Here is a 14,153-nt window from a genome sequence, read left to right as displayed (position 1 = left end):
CTCTGGCTGGGCCACTCCAGGACATTCACGGAGTGGTTCTGAAGCCAATCTTTTGAGATCTTGGCTGTGTGCTAATGTCTACTGTCTACATGACCAGTCTACAGAGGTCAAGAGCGCTCTGGAGCAGGTTTTCATCCAGGATATCTCTATATATTGCTGCATTCATTTTTCCTTCTATCCTGACTAGTCTGCCAGTTCCTGCTGCTGAAAAACATCCCCACAGCATGATGCTGCCACCACCATGCTTCACTGTAGGGATGGTATTGGCCTGGTGATGAGCAGTGCCTGGTCTCCTCCAAACATGGCGCCTGGCATTCACACCAAAGAGTTCAATCTTTGTCTCATCAGACCAGAGAATTTTGTTTCTCATGGTCTGAGAGTCATTCAGGTGCTTTTTGGCAAATTCCAGACGGGCTGCCATGTTCCTTTTACTAAGGAGTGGCTTTCGTCTGGCCACTCTACCATACAGGCCTGATTGGTGGATTGCTGCAGAGATGGTTGTCCTTCTGGAAGGCTCTCCTCTCTCCACAGAGGAATGCTGGAGCTCTGACAGAGGGACCATCGGGGCCTTGGTCACCTCCCTGACTAAGGCCCTTCTTCCCCGATCGCTCAGTTTAGAAGGCCGGCCAGCTCTAGGAAGAGTCCTGGTGGTTCCAAACGTCTTCCATTTACGAATAATGGAGGCCACTGTGCTCATTGGGACCTTCAAAGCAGCAGAAATGTTTCTGTATCCTTCCCCAGATTTGTGCCTCAAGACAATCCTGTCTCGCAGGTCTACAGACAGTTCTTTTGACTTCATGCTTGGTGTTTGTGCTCTGACATGCACAGTCAACTGTGGGACCTTATATAGACAGTTATTATATTTCCAAATCATGTCCAATCAACTGAATTTACTGCAGGTGGACTCCAATTAAGCTGTAGAAAGATCTCAAGGATGATCAGTGGAAAAAAGATGCACCTGAGCTCAATTTTGAGCGTCATGGCAAAGGCTGTGAATACTTATGTAAATGTGATTTTTTTGTTTTCTATTTTTAATAAATTCAAAACATGTCAAAAAAACCTTTTTTCACATTGTCATAATGGAGTATTTTGTGTAGAATTTTGAGGTAAGAGATTAATTTAATTCAGTTTGGAATGAGGCTGTAACATGACAAAATGTAGAAAAAGTGAAGCGCTGTGAATACTTTCCGGATGCACTGTAGTATGCATGTCTGAAATAAAATAAGAAAAGAAAGAAAGAAAGATTTTTTTGGAATGGATGACTTTGTGCAAATAGAAGGTATGATAACAAAAAAGAGGCAGTGCGTAGCTTTGGTGTAGCTCAGGATCACATGGTTCATGGTGATTTAAAGCTTTATTGGCTTCGTTTTCAATACAACAAACGGCAGTGTGGGTTTTCACTTATAAAACAATTCTTTCAAGGTTGGCTTACATGAGCTGCATTATCTACTGTATTTGCCTGTTATTGTACGTATATCGGGTATGGCATTGACATATATGAAGACTTCCAATACATGTAAAGGTTACGTGTTTGAGAGAGCCTGAGAAAAGTGACATTTCCTATGTACAGTCTAGTGAGGGCTGAGTGAAGATGCTTGGATTGTTCATCACCATGTATAGATGCAGTAAACTGTTTCTGGGTCAGCTGACCGCCTTCCCAGTGTTTTTTTTTTTCCACTATATTATTCAAAGACTCACTGAGCCAATTGATGCAAACTTTGGACCAAATCTATTTCAGTCCAAGCAAAGGAAAGCAAACATACTGTATGTTCAGGCTACAAGCATGGACGTTCTGTAATGGCGCCAGAAGGTTCTACTGCACTTACAAATATCCACAGGAGTCCACAGCAATAAATAGCAGGAAGAAACAAGCTTAAAAAGGATAAAAGCAATTCCAGTCAAAGCAAAGCAAGAAGTAAAACAAGCGCCATCAATACAAATATCATGATCATATTTATCATTCATTCTTTGTCATTTTTCAATATGACATCATTCAGCCTCAGGAAGTGTCAGAGTTCATCTTGTGGCTTCCTTGATAATGTCAGAAGGTAGAAAAAACAGTAAAAAGAGAAAGAAAGCAAAGCCTACGTGTGGATTATTGTTGTCAAGTGTTGTCTGTATGAATGTACATGAGCGTTTTTGCATGCTGCTGTCAGCGCTAGAAGAGTTTGGCCTTCTTTTTCATGTCGTTGCGTTTCCACAGGGGGAGCCTGTCAAACTCCTGGATCTCCATTCCAAAGATGTCAAAGAACGTTTCAGGTGCTAAGTGGCGCTAAAATTGAGAACACAGGTGGAGAAAACAAAGGATGGGGGGGATGTGGGAGGGGAGGTGGGATTAGCACCAAAGCCTTTCAAATGGTCTCTGCAAAAATGACAAGAAGCAATGGATACTAAAAAAAAAAAACATTCCTTGCTACTCTTCTACTTGCGTTACTCACACAAAGTTAGAAACTCTAGCAATCAACAAACTGATACCTCCAGTCTGGTTCTGTCCACATCCCTGGGCAGTTTAGCTCTCCCTCTACTGGTTATCATGAGCATTTCATAGGGATATACCTTAAGAAGGAGACACTCATCAGTGCACAGGGTCACACACCCGACTCATCATTTTGTATGTGACAAAATGACATCAACTCTATCGAGATGTGCTCAGAATTGTGGCAGAGGGAAACACTGGGAAGGAGAACAGGTATGTGACAGGAGGCTGACTGAGAGTGAAAGCAATCGTTTAGTTTGTTGAGAAAATGCTGTGGTCGTCATACTCTTTAACGTGCAATAGATTGAGAAAAGGACAGGAAATGGTTACGTAAGAACTGACTGCCCTGAAAAACTGGGGTGTCTTTGCTTATCTGAATAACTAAACCATAACCAAGAATTCTGGTCGCTTGCTTTAATAAGTAAGCCTTTGACAAACTCTCACATCCGCACAGTAGGACAGTAGGGTAAGCTCCCTTATACAGAAGTGATTCTCAACTGGTGGGTCGGGTTCTCATTGGGGATTTGTTTTTATGCTGTGGAGTGTCACTTAGGGGACTGGCCATCTGCAGTTGCCCAATTGATGGATGTTCATTTATTTATTGCTGCGCTTTGTCTTGATAAATATGGTAACTAAATCTCCCTGACCCCGGGGTCTGGTGGCATGGTGGCACAGTCAAACCTCCCGCCACTGTGCGTAGGTTCCCACGATCCATGAGGGATTTTCTGCAAAGGATGCGCATCGCTAAAGTCTACTGTCGTGTGCTTGACGCTTCAAGTTTGTCTATGTAGATGTAATGGTACAATCTGATCCCTAAAGGTACGGTTTGATACCAACCCTGGACAGTATTTTATTTTATTTTATTATAAACAAGGGGAGGGTCGTAATGGGGGGGTTCAGTACTAAATGTTTGTCCCAGTCCACCCCGATCTATTACGGTAATACTCTTATAGGTGCTGACAGTAATCTGTAGTGCCATTTCAAATTCACGCGTTGTTGTTGTTGTGCAATGTGCATCTTAGTTATTTATTTATTTAATTGTCATATTGGGAGGTGTTCCAACTAGCCATGTAAAATTGCTAATGCTAAATGTAGTTAGAATGTTGTATTCTCGTGTTAAACGATGCCAAATTTTCAGATAATGAGGTTTGCACATTTGGAGGTCAGCCCTGAAAGAAGTTTGGGATGGCTCGAAACACTCGGTTTTTAAAGGGCGTGGTAAAACTGTCCCGATGTGATGTCACAGAGGGGCGGACTTGGTGGTTCATATGGTTCATAATTAGGAAGCACTTTGGACGTGTGAGTGGGCCTGCCCGCAGGCGGGTCGTGGGTGGAATAAATTAAAACATACAGTTGTGGTAGGAAGCACAAATCGAAGGAAATACAGCTGGAATAGGTGCAGATTCTGGAAAATCTCAAAAGTTTTCTGTGCTGGTTATTGTGTGTAGCTGCTCTATAGGAGACCAAAACTCAATATTAAAGGGTCGAAAAATGAGCATAATAGGTCCCCTTTAATCGCTAGCGTGTATATGGGATTTTCAACATAAATTAGCATTGAGCTAGCACATTTATTTAAATGAAGGCTCTGAAATAGTACTATCTGTCTCTTATCTGTCTGCTGAGCTAGCAAGCAAGTAGAGACCAAACATTAGCAAGAGCAAATAGAAAACCTTTATAAACACTTCTTGGTAAAATAATGTTGAGTTTGTGGATATAAATATAAGACATTGGAGAAATTTGAGTTGTAAAACTTCCACATTTTGGGTCAACGCTTGTCACTAAGAGGCGATGGACGGTGAGTCCCGTAGCCAAACCAGTTGAGAACCACCGCACGACAGTATATAGGGATATGAGTGGTTGGGATGGGAATTTGGATTCTTCCCTGTATGCCGCATACAGTATCCAGTGGAAGTCACAGCTATGTGCAGATGAACATGAAGAAGCCAGCATGCTAAGCATTAGAGTGACTGCAGCTCCTGAAGCAGCATGCTAATTCTGGAAATCTTTCAATTTGAGATTATAGTGTTTGAGGTATGAACCTCACTACTTTATATCAAACTGTTGTTTTTAAGACAGTTTTCCGGAATTGTCTTTCTTAGGTGTTGTTAGTGTAGGCTCACTGTACATATTGTAGTATACAATATATGAACATAAGTATTGGGACCCTAAAGTAGGCAAGATTTTAGGGGGAAATGAACCTGGACATCTTGTCATTATATTCTGGGGTAGCACACTTCACTCGTAAAGCGTAACAAATCCTATTCTCCACTTTATTCCTCATTCGAACAGTGCTCTGGTTATATTATATATGGGAAATTTTGCATGTTTCCTAAACTGCATAACATAGTGCAACTTTTATATGTCATTGTGGAGTTTGCATGTTATCTCCCTGCCTGTTTGGGTTTTCTGGTACTCTGGTTTCCTCCCACATTCCAAAACATGCGTCTTAGATTCACTGGAGAGTCTAAAATTGCACAAAAGTGTGACATTTTTTGTCACAAAGTGTTGGAAAATGAATTATTTTGTTTACACATACTAAGACCCTCATGGCATAACAACGCGCAAAACAAAGGACACATACAAAAATGTACTCATGGAGACTGATTTCGTATAAGAACGCAGGTAGACATGTTACGTCAGATTAGGACGATAAGCATTCACCCCTGTTTGATCCTGTTTTCCATTATGCCATGTTTTAATATAGCACACACACGTTTAGAGCGACTGATTTCAACAACATGCACAGTTATTGGCCTCCATCCCTGTCAATCTGGACTTTGGCATATTTCCTTTTTAGTTTGTGTGATGGTAGTTTGTTTATATTTCCTGAAAAACTAACTACTTTGAATTGTGTGTTTTGCACCAAAGATCTACATTTTAAGCTTCTTTCATTTCAAATGACTTTTTAGGGAATATGTTGAAAAACCAGGTGAGGATTCTTGAAATTAAGGTGCGACGTCCTGACAAAGTAGTGTCTCAATACTTTTGTGCATATAGTGTAGTTCACATAGTTGCCATCAGTACAAAAAGAGGAAGATACTTGCTTTGGGCTCCAACATATTAGGCATAGATACTCCCCTGTCCATCCTTGCAAGTGCTGCACGGCCATCCTTAATGTGCTAAAGAATAGAACATACACAAATATAATATATTGGGAGGGGGCTGCAGGGTTAATGGTATGAGTATGTCGCCCTTTTATGACAGCGGGCACACTTTTCACTGGATGGAGCCTGGAGATTGACTACTGCTCAGGAGTCAGTGTTTAAGATGGACAGCTGTTGTTAAAGTGTATGTTTATGTGTCCCTGAGGTGAATTTGGAAATTATATTTGTCAATCTGACATTTAGCTTGGGTCATGACATTGGTATACAGACAAACAGAACAACACATGAGGTGAGGCTTGCACGTTGCACATAAGAGTACAGTTGCTCAGCTACTGGGCAGTGCATTTGAAATGACTGCATGCCCCGTAGGTGACATCTAGATGACATACAACAGCAGCACGTCCGGTAACAATGCAAGCGTGTAGCACAAGTGGACAGTGTGCATACAAGGCAAGGTGCCTACTGCAAGCAAACGTGTGGCTCGAGGTGAGGAAGCATGCCATGAGAAAAAGCAGATGAGGGACATACCTGAAACTCTGCAGGACAAAATGGGACAGAAAATGAGACCCACAGTTAATGGTTTTGCTGTCACATCTCCTGACAGGCTACTTTTGGGGGACATTGTGGGAATCATTATGCAGATATTTCAAAATGCTAATTTCTGTGCGTTGGTAGCAAGACAATTTCTGAATACAGTGGATCCCCGCACATTTGGATCATGAAGCTGAATCTAATAAATCCGACAGTCACTTTTATTGCAAATGTTGATCCGAATTCGAATGAGAACACCGTCAAGCGAGCAGCGTGTCAAAAATAGATATCAATTATCAATCGGTATTAATGACTGGCTTGATTTTCACCATTCACTGGCACACGTGGAACTTAGCGCCCGTGAAACGCGGGGATCTACTGTCCTGTGAGGAAGCGTTCCGGTCATGTTTGGGTAGCCGTGCTCACCTCTGCCTCCTCCACACATGTCACCATAGCTGTTGTAGTGGGTGAAATCTGTTGACTGGGGCTGCGGGGCAAGGACATTAGCTTAGTACAACTTTGTAGTGTAAAGTGTCTTACTAAACACGAGTAACTTAAGTGTGTTTACTTTACAACTGCCATCTGTCATCATGACAGCAGCCTTATTATTCAGCATTAACATCATGATTTAGCAAGCCTTCCAGTATGACGGGGGTCTCACCCGATGTAGGCCGTTCCTTCCATAGCCAGGCAAAGAGTTTGTTTTGGTTGGAGAAGTATCTAAAAGATACAGAACGTTTTATACAGATCACGTCAAATGACAAGCGACTTGATGAACCGAGAAGCCTCATGCTGATGTTCCGTATACCTGCATCGCCATTATTCTGCTTGGGTTCGTAGCGCTGAGCAGAGAGACTCCTTGCGTGGCGTTCCCTAGTCTGATCTTTTTCCATCTCCTCCCTCAGAATTAGCTTTCCCAAACCAGACTGAATCTAAATACCGACAACCGAGTACAACCTAATCAAAACCTGACAATTTAAGCGTGGTTTTCTGGGGTTTATGAACTTTACCTTGTTGAGATGTTCTTCCTGAAGCTGCTTTCGTTTCAAGGTCTCTTCCTCCTCTTCTTCTCTTGATCGTCTTCTTCCTTCTGAACCTATGGAATCCATACAGAGCCCAGAGGAAAATAAAACGTACAAAAACCTTTAAACCTGGACATCATGCCACATATGTATTTGTACGATGCCGCTTACAGTTGGAATAACTGAAGGAGAAGGCTCATTTTCACTAATTGTACACTGACAGTCAATAGAAACTTTGAGACCATATTTATTTTGAAGACTTAAACTAGATTTTCCTCATACAGTATGGATAATTTCTTTACATATTGGCACACAGAAACAGAAATCTAACATTTCAAGAATGATTTAAAAACAAAAATAAATGGCTCACACACCAGGCTATATCAATATAGCTCAATCACTGTATATTATACTGTATCACTAAGCCTCCACCGTACCCAGTGACCGGAGACGTTGTTCGACATGATGCGCCGTTCACTGGACTAACAATGCTGGCCTTTTTTGGGTCTTTATATAGGCCTCCAAAACCAATCCTCAAATTATGCAGACACCCACTGAGTATTGTGCAATGTGTATTTGGTCCACTTTTGCACAGAGACCAACCCGTGTGCAATGAACCATGACAACCCATCACTCATGTCAGCAGTAAGTCAACAATAAATCCACAGGGTGTCATTACAACCCTCCTACAAGTACAAATATGCATACATTTCTACCTCGATCTTTCTATTGACTGTCAGTATACTTTGCTAAATGAGAATTAAAAGGTACACAAATGTGAGACAGAGTTGACAAGACAGACAAGACAGGTGGGCTTTTTGGAATATTGGGGTACGCAGACATGATGGAATTTTGTTGCTTCAATCACTCATCCCGTGGATTTACTGCTAATGCACAGACAGCACAAATGTAAGACACACGGACATAGTAGGTCAGTTTGAAGTCAGTCTCAGTTACTCTGTGGTCATTTGTGGTTTCATTGTGTACGTCGATTGCACCAACCAGTGCAAGAACATAAAGGGTGAAGCTGAAAAATAAATAAGTAATATGGCAGAAAAGAAAAGAAAAAGCTTCTCTGTGTTGTGCAAGCGCAACGCAAATATGTCATAATTAAAGAAGTGCTCAAGTGAAGCAGGGATGCAGTTAAGCTTTTAGGGCAGCTTCAAGGGGAAACAAGAATTAGTTAGAGGATTTTTTTAGTGTTGCTACATGGTTTCAATGCAGGCATGCCCATTAAGAGCCTACTGTACCTAAAACAGCAATAGAGTCGGCATGACAATCACCCTCATTCTGTGAGATGTCGTCTGGAGAGGGAGCATGGGCAGCAGGGAAGGTGGCAGATCTGATGATGTCATCAGCCGACTTGCTTTGACGTGCTATGGCAGCTGTATCTAGGTTGGTAACCATGGCAACTCATCTATCAGTGTTTGCATCACAGACTCAGCATCAAGTAGCGTAAACATCTTTGGAGCATCTCTGATTTATGACTCCGTGTGTGCTCTACAACTCAAAGCCATTTCGAGATTAAAGTAAAAGAAGTATCATGGCGTGACTCGTGTCTTGAAGACGATAAACTCATAAACACGTTACACTGTGTTGTTTATGAAAGCAGTGTAACGGCTGAACATGAAAGTACTGCAGGTGAGACAGATCAGAGACAGACTTCAAACATATGCCGGGGGGGGGGGGACTGCAGATGAAATAACAAAACATTTTCAGCACAGAATGTCCACAATGACTCATCATTCAATCACATCATCACTTTTCAATTAGTATCCACACAATAAAATGAGAATGAAATGGATGAAAAAGTACCGTATTGTTTGTAGATCGGTGGTTTTCTGTAGATGTTACTGCCCTGATCTGAAAAATAAATTTCACAAAAGTGTGTACGCCCCTCATATTTCTGGAACCATATCTACTACAGTACAGTCGCCCCTCGCTATATCGCGGTTCCAATAATGATGATCACTGTTTCTTGGTTGACCATGGCCGATTATTACTCAAAAACATTGAAAGAGTTTGGGCCAACAGAGCCGAGCCGACATGGCTGAGGTCGAATGACAAAAAAGTTTTCTCCTTTCATTCCGTGTAAAAGTAGTAAGCTTGCTTCTTTGTCCTTCTTATTGTGTGGAAATATGGGGTAATAACTATAAAAGCAATCTTCACTCGCTAAATGTACTGCAAAAAAGGTCAGTAAGGATAATTCATAATGCCGCCTACAGAGAACATACTAACTCCTTATTTCTAAAATCACAAATACTTCAACTTGCTGATATAGTTCATCTTCAAACAGCTAAAATAATGCATAAGGCTAAAAACAACCAATTACCTAAAAATGTCATCCAATACTTCTCTACAAGAGAGGAGAAATATGATCTCAGGGAAGAAGTACATTTGAAACACTTCTATGCTAGGACTACGTTAAAAAGCCATAGCATTTCAGTATGTGGAATCAAACTATGGAATGGATTGAGTAAGGACCTCAAACAATGCACAACGATGAGCCAATTCAAGAAACAATACAAGCAGTTGATGTTTGCTAAATACAAGGATGAAGAGTCTTGAACCAGTCATGATGTGCTATACATATCACTATATTGACACTTACTATGGTACCCATTATGTCATTGGATGCTCATATCACCTTGTACTTCGGTACGGGACAAAAAAGTTACAAAATGCATGTTCAAAAAATAAAATAAAACCATTACCATTACCATTCTTCCATACTCCTTTTAAAACACTAAAACACTTTACGTTTAGTATAAGTACATTGGCAAGGCTAACTAGTTAGCCAGTAGCTTGTTATGCTATGCAGCCATCTTTTGCCCTTGCAGTGATCCCGTAACCTGTGCAATGTGATGTAAACAAAGAATAATGTCTCCTGTCTTTTTTGCAGAGCTATTGGGAATATGGGAATGTGAATTTCTCTTAGAGATGAATAACCAATCTATCTATCAACTATTTTGACTCTACAGGGCTCTAATAAATGTTAAAATCCCTATTTAGAAAGTCATTAAAAAGTTTTCTATGCTCTCACCATGAAAATATTCAATTTAACGAAGGTCGTGCTTGCCCTGACCTAAAAAAAACAACTAAAAACCCACCTGTTTAAATCTGTTTTTGATGTCTAACTTTTTATACCTGACTGCTGTGCCCCGCCCCGCTTTTTCTCATGTTTTAACTGTGTATAAACGAATTAATGTTGTATTTTAATGTATCTTTTACTCTGGTTACTTGCTTTTATTCAACTCCATTCTTCTGTAAAGTGTCTTTGAGTATTTTGAAAAGCGCTATACAAATAAAATGTATTATTATTATTATTATTAATAATAATATTGAATCCTACTTATCACAGTCGGGCCTGGAACCAGTGAACCGCAATAAACAAGGGGTTACTGTATCCAAGTTTAAGGTGTGTACCCACATTTATGAGATACATACACAACTATAGTATAAACATCAGTATCAGAGGGCATGGAACCAACACTTTACTTTAACAAATGCAGCCAACTACGTACTCATTTCTCTATGTTTGGAAAAAAAAGGGGAAAAAGCAAAAGCTACAAAATGATAGAAATAGCAGCTATAGACAGATCGAAGCTAGATAGACAGATAGATAGATAGATAGATAGACAGACGGTAGGGAAGAGCAGCGACAGTGTGTGCTCCAACTCCTACCTGGAAGGTGAAAATGTTTAGGGGTCTGAGAGAGAGGCGGGGTGCCCGGCCGGCTGTCGGGCCTGAGCGGGAGAGGGGAGCTCCGGCCGCTTGGTGGGTCAGTGCCTCCAGTGAGAAGAACCAAGAAGGAACATAAGCAGGGATGCATAAGGGCACCCAGAGTGTGGACGGGACAACACATATGGACCAGTGGGACTAGTTTGGACTAAATGTTAGTGTTGTTGGTACAATACTGTACATCACTGATTCTCCACTGGTGGGTTGTGGAGCCGTCAGAGGGTTCCTGGTCTTACCAAGAAATTGTGTAATGACCCAATGTCTATGGATGCACCTCACGTTTATGCTATTTGCTTGTTAGCATGAGGTGCAATGTTTGATCATGTTTATGGGCGACTTGGCCAAGCTTGAGCAGGAGGACATATATATGTGAACTTACCATGCTGTTCACATGGCAATACAGTAAAGTCTCGTTATATCGATATTCTCCGGAGTCGGAAAAAATACCGATATAACCGGACTATCCATATATCCGATCCTGCGCCGAACTGCATTAAAAGTGGGCGGATCTTTGATATGGCATGTAATTTTCTCCTTGAGTTCATGGATTGCGTATCTAGCATGCTTTTGTACTACAACAAATAGTGTACTACAGTAAATAAAAATAAACTTACGCTGTGGTGATTACCGGTTACCGGGACATAATTCACCCCGGAACTATCGATAGGGAAGGTGTTGCCACCCGGAGGGGTAGGCGCGAGGGACGGGTGTTTTCCGCTGTGTGTGCTGCACTCTGGTGGTGGAAGTGTGAAAAATAAAGTTGACTGGAAGCAGCCGTTTGTCGTGTTCTTTTTTGGTATTGAAATTCTTAAGCAAAGATTGATTTAAGCTGCTTTTGTATCTAAGTATACAATTTTATATCTAAGTATGTATATAAGCAGACCAAATTGGCTGGCGGGAGATGAAAAGGGCATCCTAGTAACCGGATTATCATAATAACCAGGTATCGTACTAACGGAGCTAATTATATCATAAAAGACTAGAAATTTGCCGGGAAATGAAAATAGTGTAATAAGTAGTAATTCGTTTTAACCGATATCGATATAACGAGACTTTACTGTATTTATATTTTCTTTAAGACTTTCACCTCTGATTCAGGTCCAAGTCATTCAATTCCTCTGATACTACACCATGTACTGAAAACCTTTACACACACTTTTTGTTCAAATAACAGTTGAATTTGTGGATAAACAAGTATTGTTAATGAGCAGGAAGAGGGCAGACTATAGTGCTTGCAAACACTAATGTGTGAAAGCAAGCGCCCTCTTTAAATATAAGATATTTCTTAGTTTTAGTTGACAAATGTCAGAATTTTCCGATGGTGGGTCCTACAGCCAAACCAGTTGAGAACCACTGCTGTAAATGAATGTTGTTAGAAGAGTCAGGTGTTATGAAGATTATTATATGTCTTATATATGATGTGAGCTGTGCCCAGCCGATGGGATATGAGTAAAATTTAAAATTCTCTTTTAAATATGAGCTTTGCAGTTTTGAAATGCATGCAGCTATATTAAAAAAATATGTATAATTGATGGAATCATTCAACTTTAATAGTACAAAATGATCATTAGAACTTGTCAACTGCATGCAACTAGCGACAGTATAACAAACACAAAGTATAGTCATGTCATTAATGAGGGCGGTATCTATCTGATGAAGACCAGCATGAGGTTGCATACCAGGGTGCAATGGAGGTGGTGTGTGTCACTTTGGGAGCGTGAGGGTATCGTGGCATGAGGGGGGCCTTACCTTGGGTATGGGGCAGGAAGTGGTGTCTGAAAGGGGAGGTGGGGCGGGAGTCATTATTTCTGGAGCCCACACTGTTACTGCACAGGGAGGAGCAGAGTTTCTGCATGCCTGTCAGAGCCTCTGCGAGGAGGAAGGGAGTGTGTGGGACCCCCGGGAGCAGCCAGCAGGGTGGCACATTGTGGGAGGGTGATAGAGGGTGACAGAGTGAGGGGCAAAAGAAAAGGAAGATATGCGAGCATTGAAAGAAAAGTGGAAATTAGCAAAGAAATTAGAACAAATGTGAAAAAAAATGTAAAACATGTTACTTTCTTTTACATATCGCTACAGTTTGAGAAGTTGTGATGTTAATTTTGGTGAAGGAGACATGGTCATAACACCTGAGAGGGAACTAAGAAACCTAAGTACATGCTACAATACTGATTTGACGACTCCTATCAGATGAGATCATTAAATAATGTTGCATTGTAGTCACAAACCATCCACTCAAGTACTCACCTGGTCTGTGAAAATGCTGCGGGGACCGTGACAGGGTGGGTGTGTAACCATGGCGATTATAAACAGGCGAGCCTATAGATCCCTGACTGGTGGACCTTTGGAGGGTGCGTTCTCGCTTGTCATAACATCCCTAATATACAGTACACACATACGCAGTATTAAATACTATACAAACTGTAGTGCCAAGCAGTGATGTGCGGTGGGGTTCACGGCTGATGAGGCATTCACTGACTCCTTTGTACTTTTTTATGTTAATACAGGTTGTTTATTATTATTATTATTAGTCACTTCTAAGTACCAAGTTCTGATAATTTGCTGTAAAAGTCAGATCCCCTCCTGGTGAGGTTGGGTTTATAATCCTCCATCTTGGCCATCTTGGCAGTTAAATTCATGCATTCATTCCGCACCGCTGTTTGTGTATTTCAGTTAAGATACCAGTAAAAAATACTGGCTTTTCCTCCGTGGAAGGGGGGCTGACAAGCACCTTCCAGCTCTAGCACACCCCCACCTCTCCAGAATGCATCGGTACTATATAACAGTTCAGGTTTTTTTGTCTGATTAGAAAGAATAATAATGTAACACATATATTAAAGACACTACACAGGCTATACAGCGATGTGCTGACAAACACAACCTGGCAGATGCTATGAGCCAACTCAGTGTGCACTTAGACAGTAGGTGAGGCTTGCCTGCTAAGCCATCAAGAGGTCTCATCTTGCCTCCCCTGACCACACGTCACTGATGCCAAAGTGTAAAAAAATAATAATAATAAAAAAGCTAGACAAGGAACATTAAACTTCATAGTTCAAAAGCTCACCTCATTGGATAGGGTGGGTGACATGGTTCTGAAAGACTAAAAACAACAGAAGTGTGGATGAGGTACTGTTCAGCCAGGAAGACACCACAGAGGCGACACTAGAACACGCCGGAGACATTATCTTCCAGCTGGCCTGGGAATGCCTTGGTGCCCCCTCCCACTCCCCAGTGGAAGCCTGGGCTTCCCTACTGAAACTGCTATCATTGTCATCCTGACTC

General features: G+C 41.3%; 1 protein-coding gene across 19 annotated transcripts in view; it reads right to left on the bottom strand.

Annotated features, from left to right (window-relative positions):
• Positions 1-1,305: 1,305 nt before the first annotated feature.
• The window catches only part of ablim1a (actin binding LIM protein 1a), a 45,901-nt gene continuing 33,053 nt past the window's right edge, over positions 1,306-14,153 (bottom strand). For 8 of the 19 annotated variants that reach the window (XM_078787380.1, XM_078787372.1, XM_078787374.1 and 5 more), the window contains 13 exons: positions 13,936-13,971; positions 13,119-13,248; positions 12,624-12,743; positions 10,818-10,922; positions 8,949-8,996; positions 8,417-8,524; positions 7,122-7,207; positions 6,920-7,043; positions 6,773-6,831; positions 6,538-6,598; positions 6,109-6,116; positions 2,476-2,556; positions 1,306-2,272 (listed from right to left, as the gene is read on the bottom strand). In XM_078787380.1, the coding sequence (XP_078643506.1) occupies positions 2,159-2,272; positions 2,476-2,556; positions 6,109-6,116; positions 6,538-6,598; positions 6,773-6,831; positions 6,920-7,043; positions 7,122-7,207; positions 8,417-8,524; positions 8,949-8,996; positions 10,818-10,922; positions 12,624-12,743; positions 13,119-13,248; positions 13,936-13,971 (1,080 nt within the window). In that variant the 3' untranslated portion in view covers positions 1,306-2,158. Of the gene's footprint in view, positions 2,273-2,475; positions 2,557-5,520; positions 5,596-6,108; positions 6,117-6,537; positions 6,599-6,772; positions 6,832-6,919; positions 7,044-7,121; positions 7,208-8,416; positions 8,525-8,948; positions 8,997-10,817; positions 10,923-12,623; positions 12,744-13,118; positions 13,249-13,935; positions 13,972-14,153 lie in introns of all 19 variants that reach the window. The other 11 variants (XM_078787384.1, XM_078787371.1, XM_078787375.1 and 8 more) reach the window with 8 other exon arrangements.

Source organism: Doryrhamphus excisus, linkage group LG20, assembly GCF_037039965.1.
Source record: "Doryrhamphus excisus strain RoL-2023G ecotype Guam linkage group LG20, RoL_Dexc_Guam_v1.1, whole genome shotgun sequence".
Classification (NCBI taxonomy): domain Eukaryota; kingdom Metazoa; phylum Chordata; class Actinopteri; order Syngnathiformes; family Syngnathidae; genus Doryrhamphus; species Doryrhamphus excisus.
The sequence above is the reverse complement of the archived record's forward strand: the minus strand, read 5'-3'. Positions and strand labels throughout refer to the sequence as shown.